General features: G+C 37.1%; 1 protein-coding gene across 1 annotated transcript in view; it reads left to right on the forward strand.

Moving 5' to 3' along the window:
- The window catches only part of SLC44A1 (solute carrier family 44 (choline transporter), member 1), a gene marked incomplete at its 5' end in the record, with an annotated part of 31,931 nt that extends 14,614 nt beyond the window's left edge, over positions 1-17,317 (forward strand). The window contains 10 exons of the mRNA XM_010183789.1: positions 1,786-1,955; positions 3,843-3,932; positions 6,026-6,153; positions 7,016-7,202; positions 9,415-9,580; positions 11,948-12,104; positions 12,353-12,436; positions 13,483-13,620; positions 15,383-15,619; positions 17,027-17,317. Of these exons, the coding sequence (XP_010182091.1) occupies positions 1,786-1,955; positions 3,843-3,932; positions 6,026-6,153; positions 7,016-7,202; positions 9,415-9,580; positions 11,948-12,104; positions 12,353-12,436; positions 13,483-13,620; positions 15,383-15,619; positions 17,027-17,317 (1,648 nt within the window). The remainder of the gene's footprint in view (positions 1-1,785; positions 1,956-3,842; positions 3,933-6,025; positions 6,154-7,015; positions 7,203-9,414; positions 9,581-11,947; positions 12,105-12,352; positions 12,437-13,482; positions 13,621-15,382; positions 15,620-17,026) is intronic.
- Positions 17,318-18,131: the final 814 nt, after the last annotated feature.

Raw genomic sequence — 18,131 nt, forward strand, 5'->3', positions numbered from 1 at the left:
TTAATCCCATTAGCTTCCCTTTTCAAAATGGGTATTTTTGTATTTTGATGCAAGAATGACAGTCTTTTGCCTACTCCCAGCTCAGAATTAGAGCCTTGTTACTAATATTAACCACTTCTAAATGCTCTAGGTTTTCTACAAAGTTGGAGCAGTTAACAAATAAATCTCTCAAATTTCAGTCTTTTCCAGTATTACTGCATATAATGACCTGCAGTATGTTGCATATTCCAAAATAGGCTGTGTTGTAAGAGGCTGAGAGGATACATGGGCTGCCTTTTAAATAGGGCAGCCATTATTACAGGTTTAATTTGGTTTTTGACTAGTTCACAGTTACTTTGCTGTGCTTAACTGCTGTCTTCATCATTACCCAAAAGCAGACCATCAAGATGAGCATTTCCAAATGCATTTACCTACTCAGCACAGTAATTTAAAACCATATAATTTACAATCATCAGTCACTTAAAACAAAAGCCTAGCATCTGCTAATTACCTAGGTATGGCAGGTGATCATAATTTCTCCCAAATTCTGTGCAGAACAATTACACACTAATGTTTTTGAGCATGTCATCTTCTTTTCCCTAAAAACAATGCAGAGAAAGGGTGTGCCTAAGGCAGCTGGTTTACTCACTACATGTTTAAAGTGATGGTTAGAATTTTGGAAAGACTTGGGCTTAACAGATAGTTATTGAGTACAGAAAATTGCTGGTTTATAGGTCATTGCTGAAACGGGAAAACTGCAAAAGATTATGTGCATGGCTGCTACAGTCCACTGAAATCTTTTAAGTAAGGAAGATTGGGCAGGGTGAAACAAATATAGAGGTTAGAAGAGAAGACTGACAATATGAAAGACACTTCTTTCATTGGATCCAATTACAGGAAGGAACATGTAATTCATGGAACATGTGTCTGAAGTGTAATTGGGAAGATAGATCAAAAGATGTAATAGGCCACTTTGAGATCTGACATAGTTTATGAGCAAGAAAGGCAGCTACTTAATGGGAAACATTTGGAAAATAAAATTACCCACTTTTAAAGTGAAGTTTTTGCTCTCTTGTGTCTTCCTCTGATGGATTTGATAACAGGTTCTGCTGAACGTTCTGCAAGGTTTAATGTGTAGCATCAGTATTTTTGGGGAGAATGCTTCCAAAACAGTTCAGGAATAATGAAACAATAAAGGCATCTTTGCATGTGTTGCAAAGAATGTAGTGCTTAATTTTAACAAAGTTAATTAAAGTAAACACTGTGATTGTAATCTTAGATATAAAAGCAAGTTTAGTATAGGGAAGGACTAAGAATAACTACATCGGTTTTGTTTGGCAGCAGTTTTAAGTGCTGATGTCTCTTAGCATAAAATGTATGCTTGCAGGAAGAGTATTGTCTTTCTGGAATTTCTTTTGCTGCAAGTATGGGCCAGTATTCCATTCTAACATGAGTGAAAAGAATTGTTTCAGCTGCTGGTTCACCACCTGATACTTGAATGAGAGACGTTTAAGTGGGAATAGGAACCTGTACTTTCTGAACCTTGGTGCTTAAGGGTGGGAGGGTAATCATTTCCTATTGGACTGTGCACCCCAGCCTCACAGGGTTACTTGTAAGAATGGCATCACTTCCCATTATTATCATCCTCATTCTAGCAGCACTTGTGCATTCAACACATGGTTTCTGGTTATGATGTTACAAGGGTGGAATGGTTGCATCTATTCACCTTTCATTTGTGTGTTGATGTGGCATTTATATTAAGTAGGAGTAATTTTTTTTTCTGATTTTTTTTTCTTGTGTCACCAGTGCACCTATTCCATTCTTCCATCGCTGTGCTCCTGTGAACATTTCCTGCTATGCCAAGTTTGCAGAGGCCCTGATCACCTTTGTCAGTGACAGTAGTGTCTTACACAGGCTGATTAGTGGAGTTATGACCAGCAAAGAGATTATAATGGGACTTTGCTTGTTATCACTAGGTAATTGTTTTTCTCATTACTAGCTATTTCTTAGTACTGCATTAGGAGATTGTTAACAACCTCTAACCACAATATAAGCAAAAATATGTATGATAGCAATGAGCCCTTAGAAAATGGTTCAGAATGCTTTTTTTCTTAAATTTATTTGACAGCTGGGTAACTTATTGAGAAGCATATATATATATATATATATATGACTTCCTGTTTTTTCTCCTCTTCCACTGATTATGAGGTAGCGGATGTGTGGCTGTTGATTAGCCAACATTAGTTTTGGTATAGTTAACAGAGCATCCCCATTCTCCTAATTTTTGTTATAATATTCCCCTTTCCTATTTCTGATATTAATCTTCTGATGACCCAAACCCAAATAAAAGGGACAGGGTGAGAAATGCACAACATATTTTTCTAGAATGTAGGGGGTTTAGTTTGTTTCATTTAACATACTTGTGGCAGGGATATGAGAACTTTCAGAGGGAAAACAAGAAACGTAGGTGCTCATTTGTTGTATTGTATGTTACCCCCTTCTTCCCTTACCCCGAAAATTAAGAACTTCAGGCCTTTGAAAATCTCAGCCTTCTCTGAAGAGCTGGAAATTACCAGCAGTATAGAGGTGCTGAATCGTTTCTAGAGTTGCAATATCCCCCTAGGCTAGAAAGTGGCACATTGCACTAGACTGAAGTGCGGTTTTAACAAAGTCTTATGAATTACAGTGGAATGCTACTCACCCCCATAAATTACTTTCCTAATGAGTCTGTTTTACTCCTATCAAGTGTAAAATCTGAAATCCTAAAATGAGAGGATCCAGATACTAGCCATGTATATGAGCAGTGTGTGGTTTAGAAAGAAACACTGCAAAGCTGTACCAGATAAAGAAGTCCTTTCCTTTCAGTCTGTCTTTGTGGTTTAAAAAAAAAATCTATAAGAAAAATGCTAGATAGCATTAAAAAAAAACAAACACAAAATACAATTGATTATCCTTTCAACTATAACTGGAAAGCTGTTTATTATTCTATCTTGACAGCTGTGGTATTTAATAACAATAGAAAGGCAGTTCTGAATCTGAAAGCTAGGGGCAGATTAGCAGTGCTGCTGTTTGGTTGGAGTCAGAAGTTAGTACAGAGTTTTACGTACTGTTAATTTAAAAAAAAAATTTTTGTACCTTCATAGGTTAACGAAGTTAAACAGAATTTATTTATTTTAAAACAATGGATAAGATTGTGTGATTCAGAAAGCCAGGTTCCCCTGGCTTTCGTGTAACTGCTATACACAAATACGCATATAGAAAAAATGTGTGTGTGCACTTACACACACCACTCACTACATCTTAGTTGGCTGAGATTGTAGAGAGCTTTTTAACATGTAGTTCCTGAATGGTAGCGGAACTATATGAACAAAGCTTGTTAAAGAACTCATTTTGAATGTTGAAAATAAAGTCATAATTTTTTTACTTTTTACTGGCATGACATTTTGGGATATGCAGGCATCGCATTATCTGCACTTGTTTGACACATGTGTTTGAGTGCAAATTCTGCTCTGGTCCTCATGAGGTGTGCTCAGGTTACCAGAGTCGGAGTACTGTCATGTCTTGCTGTCTGTTTTGTCATTGTCTAAATACATCTCTATCTGTATGTATGCATTATGTCTTGTATTTAATGTACCATGTAAATGTATTTATGCTCTTTGTTTTAATTAACAGCATCAAAGCAGAAGTTGTAGAGGTGTCTGATTTCCTTAGCTGTCTGTGCAGTGAGCTTGTAAACCTCAGAAAAGAAATCTCTGTCTAAAAATTCCGTTGAAAGGCAGTTATCTTAGTGCAGTGGGAGAATTGGGAGAGCTATTTCTACTTGAAATAATTGGTCTGCTTAATTTATTTGTTTTCTTTTGCAGTGTTGTCCATGATTTTGATGGTTATAATCAGGTACATTTCAAGAGTACTTGTCTGGATTTTAACAATTCTTGTCGTTCTGGGATCACTTGGTAAGTCTTGTTTGTCTCCCAGTTCCTGAGTGCCTAATTCTAATCTTTGTGCTCCGTGGCCAGCTGCATCCTGCACAGGTCTTGGACCATGCATTTCCCTTCAGCTTTCCTTTGTGTCCTTTGCAAGACACATCAAAAATGTCACCTTTGTAATTGTGGTTCTCTCTTAGAGAGTACATTGCTCCTTAGAGATTTTCTGCACGCCGTGCTTGGCTGACAAGCTTCCTGTCAGCCTATCTCACTAGAGCCCACACAGGCAATATGGGATATTTCTCACAGCGCTTGTAACACAGCTCTAAAGGTTGCCTGCTTCTTAACCTGCCTTCCAGGCATGTTAGCAAGGCAGATAATTTGGGTTTGTCTGAGGACACACCCTCCCACTGGGTGTACTCAAACATGCAGCAATCAAAGAGCAACTTGTTTATGCAGCCTTAGGGAACCTTAGGATATAGATGTGTCCATACAACACTGACATGTTCTTCAGCCCCTTCAGCTTTCCCAGTAGCTCTGTAGGTATGTCTAAGACCTGTTCTTGAGGAAAGGAAAACAAAGGTGCTTTTCTAGTATTTCTAATCAAATCCTTGTTTTGTCATATGACTCAAAGTCCTGCATGACCTAGGTCATGGATGAAATGCAACCAGCCATGCTGTCTTGGGAATGGCCAAAGATTTTCTCATCCAAAATTATATAGCTTGCACGAAAATAGCCTTACTTTATCGCATTAACTTTTACATTTGTGAAACTAAAATCTGATACTCAGTAGCTAAGCCAAAACGTATGGGCAGATGACTGTAGGGAAGGAATAAAAATAGAATAATCAAATTAGGAAGCACTAGCGGTTTTAATTCTTGCAATTCATGGCTGCAAGGGATGGAAAAAATCAGCAGACTGACTATATTTTTTCAGGATCACTTGTTTTTTCTACTTGCTGGTCTCAGGACCACAGACAAGGAAAAAACCAGATATATATTTTTTTATTTCTTCATTTATATTCTCTTTAGAAGCTAAGCAACTGTGTTGAGTGGAAGAGTTGAATGGCTTATCTTATTGCCATCTGTTATTATGTTCTAAAAAATCACATGCATTACACAGACTGAATAAGAACATGTCATTTGTGAGACATGCTGCTTATTCTGTATTCACTGTTTGTTTTGGAGATACCAAAAGAGCATCCTCCATTTTAGACTTGAACAGAGGACCTTCAGCAAAGTCTTGTGATCTCTAGATAAGCTTACACAGTTGATTCAGAAATAACAGCAGAACAGAGAAGGCTTCTCAAAAGAGAGAAAAAAAAATGTGTCACAAGGGAGAGGTTATCTCCCTGAGAAACTGGAGTGCTGTATTTAAGAAAAGTTCTGCCTTGGAAAGGGAGCTAGAATAGGAGAATGTTGTTCTGGCTGTAAGGCTAGGTTTTCATAACAGGGGTTAGAAGAAAGTACCTCATGTTATATTTGCCTCCTGTGCCTTTCACTGATGTTTTTTCCAGTGCCAGAAGACACTGCCTCATGCAGGTGTAGCTATGTGTCATTAAGCTGAGGTGCTGTTTTCAGCATTAGGGCTGTTCCTTCTCTGCTTGATTAGTCTTTCTGGAAGTTCTAGACTCCTCCTTTTGTTCCTCTTGTTACTTTGCATCCTAATCCAAAGGTTCCACTAGTCCTCTCTTCCCCCTCCTAAATTCTTACCCCTTATTATACACATATGCACATACATCCTACCGTATGACTGTTGTTCTTTCTGTTCCTCTATTGCCTGTCAAATGGGAGCTGTGATCTTGTTAGGCCTCCCCCTGAACTAGTCCTTTCATGTACTTCACCCTAAAACACAGAGTCAAAGAGCTGCAAGTCTCTTTAGTGGTCATAGTGGTGTGAGACCGAAAAGAGTGTATCTGCTTGAGAAGAGGGCAACAGGGAAGAACTAAGCACTTCTGCCTCCTCACAAGTTCCTGTTGGGTTAAGCATCAGTGCCCTTGAGTATTCTGTGCCAGATCAGACCTAAAAAGAAGCAGCTGTTTAGTTTCTTTGGTACTAGGTAGTATGACTGTGTCACACAGGCAGAGCATCTTCCATTTGTCCTTTTTTCTCTCTAAAACATAGGTGGTACAGGAGTTCTGTGGTGGCTCTATGCTAAGCAACGAGTATCTGCCAGTGCTGTTGAGACTCAAATAGCCAAAGACAATCTTCAGGCTCTCCTAATCTATGCCATTTCAGCTACAGTCTTCACGGTAATGATTATATTATTTTCTTCTTCTGTCTTACTGGTGGTCTCTGTCTTTTTATTTAGTTGAAAGGTTTTTATTGCACACATTTTTTAAGAGTTTATTTCTACTGCAAGCTCTATTGCAGCGATTTGTTTGTTTGTTTACTTCCAGTCATGGTTTCTAATATCTAGTTTTGAGTCAGGAGAGAGTTCCTAATCCTGCAGCTACTCTCCTTTACTGTAAAATGCTCACAGGGACTACCAAGAATAGGTGCAATTGGTCTCCCAATTCAGTTTCACTTACATTTTTCCCTGTTCAGAGGTACTTAGTCATTTCAATTTATCTGAAAGTCTTTAGACCATTCCTACTTCTGAAATCAGTTGTTCCCAAAATTTTCCCATTTACAGAAGGATCATTGTGAACTGAAATACTAACACTTGATTACTGAACCAGTTCATCTTCTTTAGGCCTTGCTGTTCATTTTGGAATCACTGATTTTACTACTAAAAATGGATAATGTTTGACTAACTTACATGACAAGACCACCATACTATGCTCAAATATAGATGTTAAATTGTATTCTTTGTTAAATCTTGCTGGTTTCACTGGTTTGTAAAACATAACTAAGGATAGAATCTAGTCTAATCTCATCAGACTGAGGCTTATTGTGATTCTGAATACATAATTATGAGATTGGACTTCCTCAAAAGTATAGTTTGGAAAATAATATATCACCAGAAGAAGCTGATAGAGATTTGCATTTTGATCTTGTGATCTCATAGATAATGTGTTAGTTTGCTATGTTTGAATATCCTAGCTAAGCAAAATGATAGCTTGCTTATTTTTCAGTTCTCTTAAAATGTGATTTGGAAACTTCTCCCTCTAGGTTATCGTGTTATTGATAATGTTAATTATGCGCAAACGAGTAGCTCTCACCATTGCCTTGTTCCACGTGGCCGGCAAGGTCTTCATCCACCTGCCACTGCTAGTCTTCCAGCCGTTTTGGACATTCTTTGTGCTTATCCTGTTCTGGACCTACTGGATCACAGTCCTGCTTTTCCTTGGTACTACAGGTAAGCAGCTACTAGGCTTATTTTAAATACATTTAATTTCATTTTTGTATGGTTTTAGGCAAAGTTAGTTAAAAAGCATGTGGGGACCTCTAGGGAAAAGAATACAGCACCCAAAACCAAAAACCCTAATAACAACCACATATTGTGCTTCTTTTCTTGTCTGCTTCAGTGTCTTCAAAACACTTGTTTCAAGAAAGTTGTGTGTTTGAGTCTGCATTTCTGGTATGTTACTTTGAACCTTAGGCCGGCTTTCTGATTTGATGCAAGCTGGCATGTTGCAAACCACAAGACTCCATTAATAAGACTGCTATAACAATTTTTCAAATAATTTCCTCTAATACACAAACAGATTAAAAAGTCTGATCTTGCAGCTAACGTCATAAGGGTGGTGTATTATAGCTGATGAAGACATAGGAATGATGGGGCTGTTGCACACAATTACTGTTTCCTAAAATGTAAATATACTGGAAGTAGTTTTCAGTTGTTCATAATTTAGGTGTCCGGTATTATTATAGCATTTTCCAGGATTATTAGGGAGATTTCTCTCTGTACACTGTATTCTGAGAGCAGCCAATGTACTCTTAACTTCTGCCTGCTGTGAAGAGCATAGAAGATGAGAGTTTTGTTTGTGTTCAGGGTCTGACAAGAGCTTCTAGAATTAGTGGATCCTATAGGTCAAAATCTTTTTTACTTCAGCAGAGAAACCTAACAACTGCTTTTGAAAAGGGGAGATGTCTGTGTTACTTTTTTCTTTAGTAAGCTGTAGGCAACAGAGACCGTAATTCGTTATTAAAACCTTAGAATTTTGAAATTCATTGTTTACTATCAGTTCAAAAGTGGCAGTGTTTCAGGTCACAGAACTATTTCAGGATAATACAAGATAAGTATTTTTTATTTCATAGCCTGATTTTTTAGTGAGGTAATAAAATACTTCTGTTCTTGTTCTCATTACTGTTGAAATTTTTAGTTTTTGTTATATGCTGTGCTATGTGCAGAAAATGTTTACCTCTGAAAGTGAGTTAAGACTCAGTCCCATGTGTCACTCCATGAATTAAAAACCATTGCAAAGAAACTAAATTTTTCGCAGAATTTAGGCTGATACTGTATTTTACTGAAAAGTCTTCAAATGGCCTTGATTCTGCAAAGACTAATTTTTGCTTTTAGCTTTATACACACTCAGTGTATTTACTGATATCAGTTAAACAAAATCTTTGTGCAAGCAGGGCTAGATCTTTTCAATCCAAACCAGAACTGAAAAAGTGTACATTGTCTGTGTATGAGAAGAAGGCTGCACTTATGAAGAGCTTGTTCACTAAAACCAAAGTTATTTCAGTAGTTAAATTTCTTCACAAGAAAGTACTATTTTTTATATAAGCATAAAAGTATAGCTAAGAAGGTGGAGAAGGTGCTAGCAATGCTAAGTGAAGACAATAGGAGGGTAAGCAGTTTATACAGGTGATGTTATTTTCAGTATTTTTCTGAATCTTGCCAGCTGTTTACATTACTGTTTTGTGAGGTGAAACATCTCTATGTGGGTTAACACACAGAAGTAGAGCATATCCTAGGAGAGTTCTGACGTGTGCTGTCAATCTCAGTAGTGATGTCACTATTCAGATTAGACATAGAGTCAATGGATTTCTGAATGTGTGAAATCATATGTTTAGAACCTCTAGTATTGCTCCTTATGTCTGTAAATGCCTTTAAAACTACAGATATTGTTGAAATACATGCACAGAGACTTACCATAAGGAAAACCAAAGTGATTGTTAATATTGACATCTAGATGTAAAGGGCTGTGACGTTTAATACTGATTTTCTTTATTCTTACATTACATTATGTATGAATACTATCAGCACAGCAGCAGACTCAAATTAAGAATGGCTGAAACAGGCTTCTGTTGTATTTAATGATAAGAATTTTTGCTACTTGATGGTGTTTAGTTCTGAAAATATTTAACATGTGGCTGAAAATTAAGTGTTGCAGGGTTTTGAGTATGCTCAGAATTATTTTTTAGGGCTTTTTTCAAATGCCAATATACTGTCTCAAAAGCTGTATCTTATGAACAATCTTCTGAAACATGACATTTAGATCTATTAGTAGAAGCTTAGAGGGGTTCTGCTGTAGACTGTTATGGGCTGCTAATACCATATAATTCCTTCTTTCTGAGTTGATGTAAGCACCACTTCCTTTTTTACCCTCATTTATTTCTAGGTAGTCCTGTCCCAAATGAAGAAGGATTTGTTGAATTTCGGATGGTGGGTCCTTTGAAATACATGTGGTGGTACCATGTAGTGGGACTCATCTGGATAAGCGAGTTTATCCTAGCCTGTCAGCAGATGACAGTAGCAGGGGCTGTTGTGACATACTATTTTACAAGGTAAGGACAACTTAGACAGCTCTTCTGTGAGTAGACTGGAAATGGAATTAGCAGAAATAATGAGGGACAGAGCTTTTGAGGAGAATACTTGCTTCTGCCCTGAAAGCTGGAAAGCAGTTGAGTTGTATTTTAAATAATGCCTAGTCATACAATAATCTGTTTTACTGGTTATACTTTTATTCTTGATACTCAGGACTTGAAGTCTTGTTTGCCTTGTAACCTTTGCATATTGTACAGACATGGGTGGTTATTTACAAAGCAGGATGCACCTGGAAAATAGTCTATGAAGCAATAGATGCTAATAATTGATGCTAATAAGCTCAGTAAAATTTTAAAAAAATATTGAGAGCAATTGATTATTATTTTAATTGCAGAACAATGCCCTTTAAATTATTTACAGTGCTTCATTAATCTCTTACACAAAATTACTTAAGGTGTTACTAGATTTGTTACTTACAGATTCTGACAAGATCATGTACAAATAAAAAGTGATACAAAATATATATGCATTAAAGCTCCATATATTATTGCTATATTTGTGTACTAAATTGTTTATCAGAGCATACCTTGCACTTCCTTTAAGCTGTATTTTAAAAATTGGAGTTTGAATGTGTGCAGATATTTAAGTACATAATTCAAATCACAAGTATTTAATTTGTTTGTGTTTTTAATTGAGACTATTATCTGAATTAGAGATTATCTGAATTATCTGAATTATTTGACTCCCTATCTGCCCTAGTCTTTAAAGCAATATAAAAGGCAATGAATTTAGTGTACTGACAAAAATTCTGATACTTTATTAAGTCCTGCAGTATACCAATGAAATACATCTGTGAAGTTTTTAAAAGATGTTGCAGGGATGCAGTCTTGTGAATAATCAAACTAGATTGAGTAAAGAACTAGGAAAATAGAGAGAGGACAACTTCACATTGAAATAGATTGCTTAGCAATGTGTATGCTTCGTCTGTAAGTTAATGTATTTTCCATCTCTTGAGGGTGAATGATTATTCTTGTAACTATACCCTATCATTTCATAACAGGAAATTTATTTTAAGTCAGTAAATGCCTATTTCTCCCTACTGTTACAAATGTTATTACATTTTAAGGTACAATTCTAATCAGAAAAGTATGCTAGTAAGAAAGGAAAGAGCTTTAATTTGGACTTCCCCATTATTTTGCATATTATCAGCTTTCCACAGCAAATGAGATGAGGTTATGCATGGAGAAATGTTTTATATATGTTCACTGTCCATTCACCTTAGCCAGGTGGATTCCTTTCTACTCGAACAATAACAGACCTCAAGAGGTTCTGGATTACAGACTCTACCCTCAGTTAAATTTACCTTAAAAGGAGGAAGAGGTTGAGTTGCCTGGGTGTAAGGCTCAGACCTATTACATGATTGTGCTCAAAGGGGAATAGAATTTGACTCCCTCCACCTGAGCTCTGAAAGGTGATTGGAGGATAATACAGCATAAACCTGTATCATTAACATCTCAGGATTAAGTTATGTGGATGTTGCTTTCATGGAAAGAAGACACTACCTTTTTATCTTTTTTGAATGAAACTCACATGGAAGTAGTTATGGAGGTATTTTATGTTTGGAATGTTAGCACTTATTCCTTTAGCATGCTTATTATGTTCATATTTCTAATAAAGAAGAAGACCCATTCTTTAAATGTTGAATAGAGCTGGTCTTTGAGAGAGAAAGTGGCTTCCTTGGTAGGAAATACAAGTAAAAACTTCCAAGAGTTTTCAAACTCTGCTTCAAAACTGTGAAAGTGAGTATTTATCACATAGAGTAAAAGTATTCTAGCCATGTTGCATTAAAGTAGCATGTTTGAAGGCCTAATACTTGGTTCCTTGAATCCTCAAGCTAAGTAATAGCTAAATCAGAAATGCAAAACATCTGAGAAAATAATTTACCTAGTAAATAAAAGTAGTAATATCCTCTCCAAAGTCTCCACAAAGACCTCCAACAGTACAGGAGAGAAGGGGAAGGCAAAATTATTGGTAGTCAGACTGAAAAAATAATTAACATTGTTTCTCACTCTTTTGGAAGGTTTTGAATTGCACACCACCAAATGTAGTTTTATAAAAGGTGCTAGTTGGTGATAGTGGTAGTGCAGTCAACTGCTAGTAACACTCCCCTTAAGACATACTGATTCCATATCCTATTCCTATTACTGCATTGGAGCCAAAACCGAGGTGCACAGACTGTCGGTGTGGAATGAACAATAGACCCTGAAAGCTAGTGTAAGGATAATACATTCATTTTGCACATTATTTTATTGATAATTTGTCGCACTTCTAGATGGTATTACATACTTACTGATCATTCTACTTTATTCTTTTTCTCTTTTCAACAGGGAGAAAAGGAATCTGCCGTTTACTCCTATTCTGGCATCTGTTAATCGCCTTGTTTGTTACCACCTAGGAACAGTAGCAAAGGGGTCTTTCATTATCACGCTTGTGAAGATACCACGAATGATTCTTATGTATATTCATACACAACTCAAAGGAAAAGTAAGAGAAATAGTTTCCATTTTATTACTGAAACTCAAGGCCTGCTGTGTTTGCAGCTAATTTAATTTAATGTATGTGGGAGGCTGGAAGTCCTGTCTTGGAATATTTGGTCTTTAAAGGACTGTGGGACTAAGAGGGACTGCTTGAGTTACCAAGCTGAGTATCAGTTGCTGAAACACGAAGGAATGTTGTTTTCATAAAATCTGTTGGTTTTACTCTTTGTTTTCTCACACTCTGTGCTTTCCTAGGAAAATGCTTGTGCTCGCTGTATGCTTAAAGCCTGCATCTGCTGCCTTTGGTGTCTAGAAAAGTGCCTGACCTACTTAAATCAGGTAAGATTTTAAATCTTAAAGTTTTATATAAGGGCTGATAATATATATGTTCCCACTATGCAATCTGAGAGTGACACATAATGTATCATACTTTGGAACTGAAGTTTGAATCACAGTACTTCAGTTTTGTCTCCATTACTGAAATTACACTGCAAATCACTAAATTAGCCTTTGTTTACATTGTAAATGTGTAAAATAATCGATGTTCATATTTGTGAACATGATATCTCAACTTTATAACAATTCTTTCAGTGGTTGGAGATATTCCTCCTTATGTCCACTCTTGTCAGACTACATCTGAGTTTCAAAGTATGTTTGCAAAAAAAGTGAGCTTTTCTAGGTGTGATATTTAAGGTCCCCACAATTGAAAAACTGTACATAAAATCAAATTGTCATTATCATCTAGAAAGTGGAAAGAAGAATTGCAAGCTGCAACACACTGGCTGGGTAGACCCTTTTGTAGAATAGGTTTTGTTGGCCTGTGGTTCCACCTCTGTTAAGTATGTCTGTAAATATCTCTCTAATATTTTTTTTACTGTTGACTTTTTTGCTTGTGAAAATATAGGAAATAAAATCTGAAGAAAGCATTTTAAAAAACCCAGTGTAATCCTTGAAAATTGTTTTGACTAATCTCGAAAGCAGTCTAGTGAAGTATCTGGCAATTGTCTTGGTGGATTTACGAGACTCTCAAACTCTCATATTTCCAGAGTATTTTTCCTAACTACTTAATTGCTGTAGTTATGCCACTGCTCACCTCCTCCTGCAGAGAAACTGCAAATTCTGTTTAATTAGGTTTTTGGAATAAATTTGTTAATGCATAAATGATGAGCAAAGGAGGAGAAGAATTGTAATTCTCTACCTTGTGTAGTTTTTTGTCTGCTGGTACATTCTGCTTGATTCAACAACTCTCTAGGCAATCTTTGTTCATTAATGTCATATGACGTATGTGACTTATTCAGAAGGCATATCTTCCCACTCCCCTCCCTACTCCCCCATCTGAAATACCTGATCATTCCAGGAATAAATCTTCCTTCTCCTTTTCCCAGAACGCATATACAGCCACAGCTATCAACAGCACCAACTTCTGCACGTCCGCAAAGGATGCCTTTGTTATTCTAGTGGAAAATGCTTTGCGAGTGGCTGCCATAAACACAGTTGGGGATTTTATGCTGTTTCTAGGAAAGGTATGTCGGCTGTATATAGTTGTTACAAAGCTACATAATAGCAAGCTTTCCTTAACAATGGCTTGTGCCCCCAGTACAAAATGACTTAAAATTCCTGTTTCTTAGCATGCACTTTATCGTATCTAGCTGCATCATATCAGGAAAGGACTGTCCAGAATAGGGAGGATAAACAGATAATCTACTTACATTAATTAAAGGTGATTAGAAAAGAATAGCTGAAGGTGATAACACTTTTTGCATTGATGTATTTTTAGGGAGTCAAGGGAAAAGTGATTAGGAGTTCTAAGTTTTTGATTGATATCGTGGTTAAAACCTAGAATTGTAAGAAAAGGAGGCATTTCCTCTAAATTCTGTTCAGTAAGGGCTCTCCAGGTTCATGTTGAAAATTGGCACATTATTAATCACCATTTATGACAAAATTAGACTGGAAGGAAGTACAGAAGCCTGCAAGGAGGAGCTGCCAGCTTAAGCAACTAAGTTACCTCTACTCTGAAAATTGGAAGGAGACTAGAATAATAACTGTGATCAGTCAGCTTTTTGGATCTCCAATTGATGGAGATATACTTTATGGAAACTTAATCCAGTGAATTTTGCCTATCCTTTGAAGGATTTGGGGCCATTATTTACTAAAACAATTAATACCAATCCACTGAAATCAGCTGTGCCTAAGCACTTGAATGCTGGTTGAACTGAACTGTCTTCCTTATTACATTCTTCTGCTTTTATTAAGTCACAGTACAGTGCACTGAATTTTTAATCCACTAATTCAGTCAGTAAGACGTGAAAAGAAATAAGCATATAATGAAGATGTAGGTGCATGGAAGTCCATAAAATTACTTAACGAGGTTTTATGGAGAAATCTGAAAGGTGTCAGGAAACATCACTCTGTAAAGATGTCTTTCAAATTATTAGAGAATTACACAGGTGACAGAAATGTTAAAATGAATAGTGCAACATGGAAAAGATAGTACCGGCTAGAACAGTGCTAGGCTGCCAGCCTGTCTCCTATACCAGTCCAAACTGGTATTTCCATCATAAAGCTGACCTATTTTGCAATTTAGCGTTTAGCTGCGATCCATAATAATAGGTTCAGAAATGTTTAAAATGTTGAGTGGCCATAACGATTGCTTTAGTGCTTTTGTTATTCCCAAAGACCAAACCTGGTACCCTGTAAAATATCTCTTGGGGCCTCACACATAGTGTATCTCTGTGGTGACTGTTACATGAAGTGTCTCACATGGATTCTGATATACTTTCCTCTGTATGGAGACAAGGCTGAGGTAAGACGAGCTTGAAGTTATTTCCAGCAGCAAAATGAAAACCGTGCCATCCTCCTAAGACCTACCTTCTTCCCACCGCTGCCAACCAAAAAAACAATTGCATGTTAGTTGATCAGCAGCATCAGGGTTCTGGGGTTTTTATAACTGACAGGATAAAGCTCTTTTTTACGGGAATATTCTATACCACTAGAACTATGAAAGCAGGATATAAATGTAATTTGCTCTGAAAAACACCTTTTCTGTTGAATGATGTGTTTAAAACTATTCTGATCTGCATGTGCTGGACTAATGGGTAAAATACTGTTTCCACTTCAGGGGAATCCAGAACGTGAAGATGTTGTTACTACTACCATCTGTAACCTCTGATTCTAGCCCTGGCAGAGAAAGAAGCACATAGGTTAAAAAGACCATATCAAACCAATCCAAATCAAAAATACCAAAAACCTTCTGCTGTTAGAGTGGTTTTCTGTTTTCTTCTTCAGGTCCTGATTGTCTGCAGTACAGGTTTGGCCGGGATTATGTTGCTGAATTACCAACAAGATTATACCATCTGGGTGCTGCCGCTCATCATTGTCTGCCTCTTTGCATTCCTGGTTGCTCACTGCTTCCTTTCCATTTATGAAATGGTTGTTGATGTCCTTTTCTTATGTTTTGCCATCGATACAAAATACAATGATGGGAGCCCTGGAAGGGAATTCTACATGGATAAAGTTCTTATGGTAAGTTTCCCCTTATTCTCTAAGTCTAAGGATATGGCTCCATAAAATGGGTATTTTGACAGTGGAATGAACTCACTAGCTGAGATTAATACGGTAATTGTTTTTGGTTTTACCTGGGTTACCTTGCTGTCTTGTTCATAGCTTGATTAGCAAACAGTGTAATCTGATGTGTAATCTGTTATCTGGTAAGTAATGATGTTTCCTTCCCTTGGCATCACTGATATTGGCTTCTATTTTGGGTGAAAAAAATATCAGAGTATTCTACGCTGTGCAGATAGTGACCACGTGGGAGTTTTTCTTCTTTCAGCTAGACAGCAACAAGAATTTGACTCTGTCATGCATAGAAACAACAGATTTTATGTTCTGTCCTGGAGCTTAGATGCTATGTCAAGGCCCTTTGCACAGTTCACTTCTTATTTGTTTGTTCCATGTTATTCCCAGTTCACTCTAGCTAGAGACCAAGATGTGCACATTCTGCTCCTCAAGCCCTTCAGTTGTTTTGAGTAGGTAATTTTCTTGACAGTGTTTTTAAGTGGCAACCATAAATTAGGTCCCTGTAAAATGTACCCCCATGTGTAAGCTACAGAGGCTCTCATGACTTCTTACCGTAATTTTTTTTCTGATTACTTGTTGGAAAAACCATGCCAAGAATTTAACATTAAATTTTTGGTAAACAACTACAGAATCTGGAGTATATAATAAATAAAACAGTAGCTGATGAGTTGTGTTTTAGCACAGAATAAATGCTAAAATGCAGCATGCTTTCTCAAGACAGCACAGATAAATCATAAAAGCATTGTGGGTTTCTTTAGCCAGCAGTCGATGTCACAAAATACAAGCAGCTAAAGTTTACTGACATTTGCTACAGAATGCTTACCTTTAAGAGAAAAAAAAACATAAAATTGAATTAGCACTTTTGCTAGCCTTCATGAATAAGTGATTGTGATCAGGTGAAAATTTTTAAGAAATTGAATTGAGGGAAGTTAGGGAAATTAACAAGACCTTGCAGGTAATTATCTCCAAATGCCTCTGTTTAATGGAGTTGGAACATTACACACAGTTAACAGGATAGGCTGTAATAACTGAGATTTCTGGGTTTGGTTTTCTTTTGTTGTTGTTGTTTTTGGGTTTTTTTTGACAACTGCCCTTCTACCTTCCCTGTAAAGGAGAGCATCATGTGGTAACAGCACACAAGGCAATGGCTTCCAGAGTTAGATGAGAGAGACCCTTGTTGCTATTTGGCAGGCAGGATCAAAAAGATTCTTTGTGGAGAAGTCTGAGCAGGAGAAGTGGGAGGAGCAAGTTGTGTTGACACTTTGAGCAGTTACATCTTGCAGTTTTGTCTTGAGATTTGGTATTTGGAGCCTTCACTAAGAAAGCACTTTTCACTTCATTACTGTTTTTCAGGAGTTTGTGGAGAATAGTAGAAAATCTATGAAAGAAGCTGGCCGGGGAGGTGGAGCTGAGAGCAGAGAGCTAAAATCAATGGTAGGTGCAGATGAGGAGGTGGCGATCCTCCAAGAGTTTCACTTTTACTTCTTCTCCCTCTTTGTCTTTACTGACTGCACTTCTTCAGGAGAAGTTTTTGTTCTCTGTATCACTCAAGATGTTCTGCTTTTTCTGTTTGTGAGCTTGCCTATCACCTGGATGGCAGAGTTTTTGTCACAGCTAAGACCATCTCCTGTAAAAGTAAGATGAAAGGAACTGTGTCACATGAAACAAATGCAGTATCATTCATTAGGATTAGTGATGCATGCTAAGTGGTATACACAGACAGCCCCAGTTGCTGAGTACTTTCAAAATAAGATGGCTCTGGAATTCATTTGGCTTCAGTCCTCTTTTTCAGCCCTGAGCTGAACAATTTTTGTTCATCTCACATTCACCGGAAAAGCCTGAAGGACACTACTGAGCACATCCATTGTTGCAAAGTAGGACCAGGCATCTAAAGCTCTCACCAAATTATTTTATACAGTGCCAAGGAATTGGATACAGTGATTCCTTTCAACCTGCTCAAATGACATTTCTCCCAGTTGTTTGTTTTTATTGCCAACTACTTATGTTGCTTGTCTCTTGTGTGCTCTTTCCATCTCACACTGTCAGATACACAGACAGTGAACAATGCATCATTTATGCTTTTGCAGCCTGTTTTACTTATGGTGTGCCTGTTAGGAAGGCATTGCATGTCTGAGTAGCCTGGAATAAGGAACAGCTATACATGGTACTGATAACGGATAGGAGGATGAGTTTGGAAGGTGGAGAACTGAGAGCGTATGATGGAGGCCAGGCTGGGCAAGGTATGACTTGTCATCGTGCAATATGACTTTGTGAAATAAAATATTTTTCCATCATAACTTTCTCAGAGTATTTGGGGCCTAATACATTTCATTACCATGGGGAGAATTTTTTAACATAATGGAATCTAAATAAGTGTATGCTAACAGTAGAAATTTTTTTTTCAATGATGTATGTGAAGCCACGTTGCATGAGCACTTTTTGACCAAGCTGGAATGGA

Source organism: Mesitornis unicolor, unplaced genomic scaffold (assembly GCF_000695765.1).
Source record: "Mesitornis unicolor isolate BGI_N332 unplaced genomic scaffold, ASM69576v1 scaffold26854, whole genome shotgun sequence".
Classification (NCBI taxonomy): Eukaryota; Metazoa; Chordata; class Aves; order Mesitornithiformes; family Mesitornithidae; genus Mesitornis; species Mesitornis unicolor.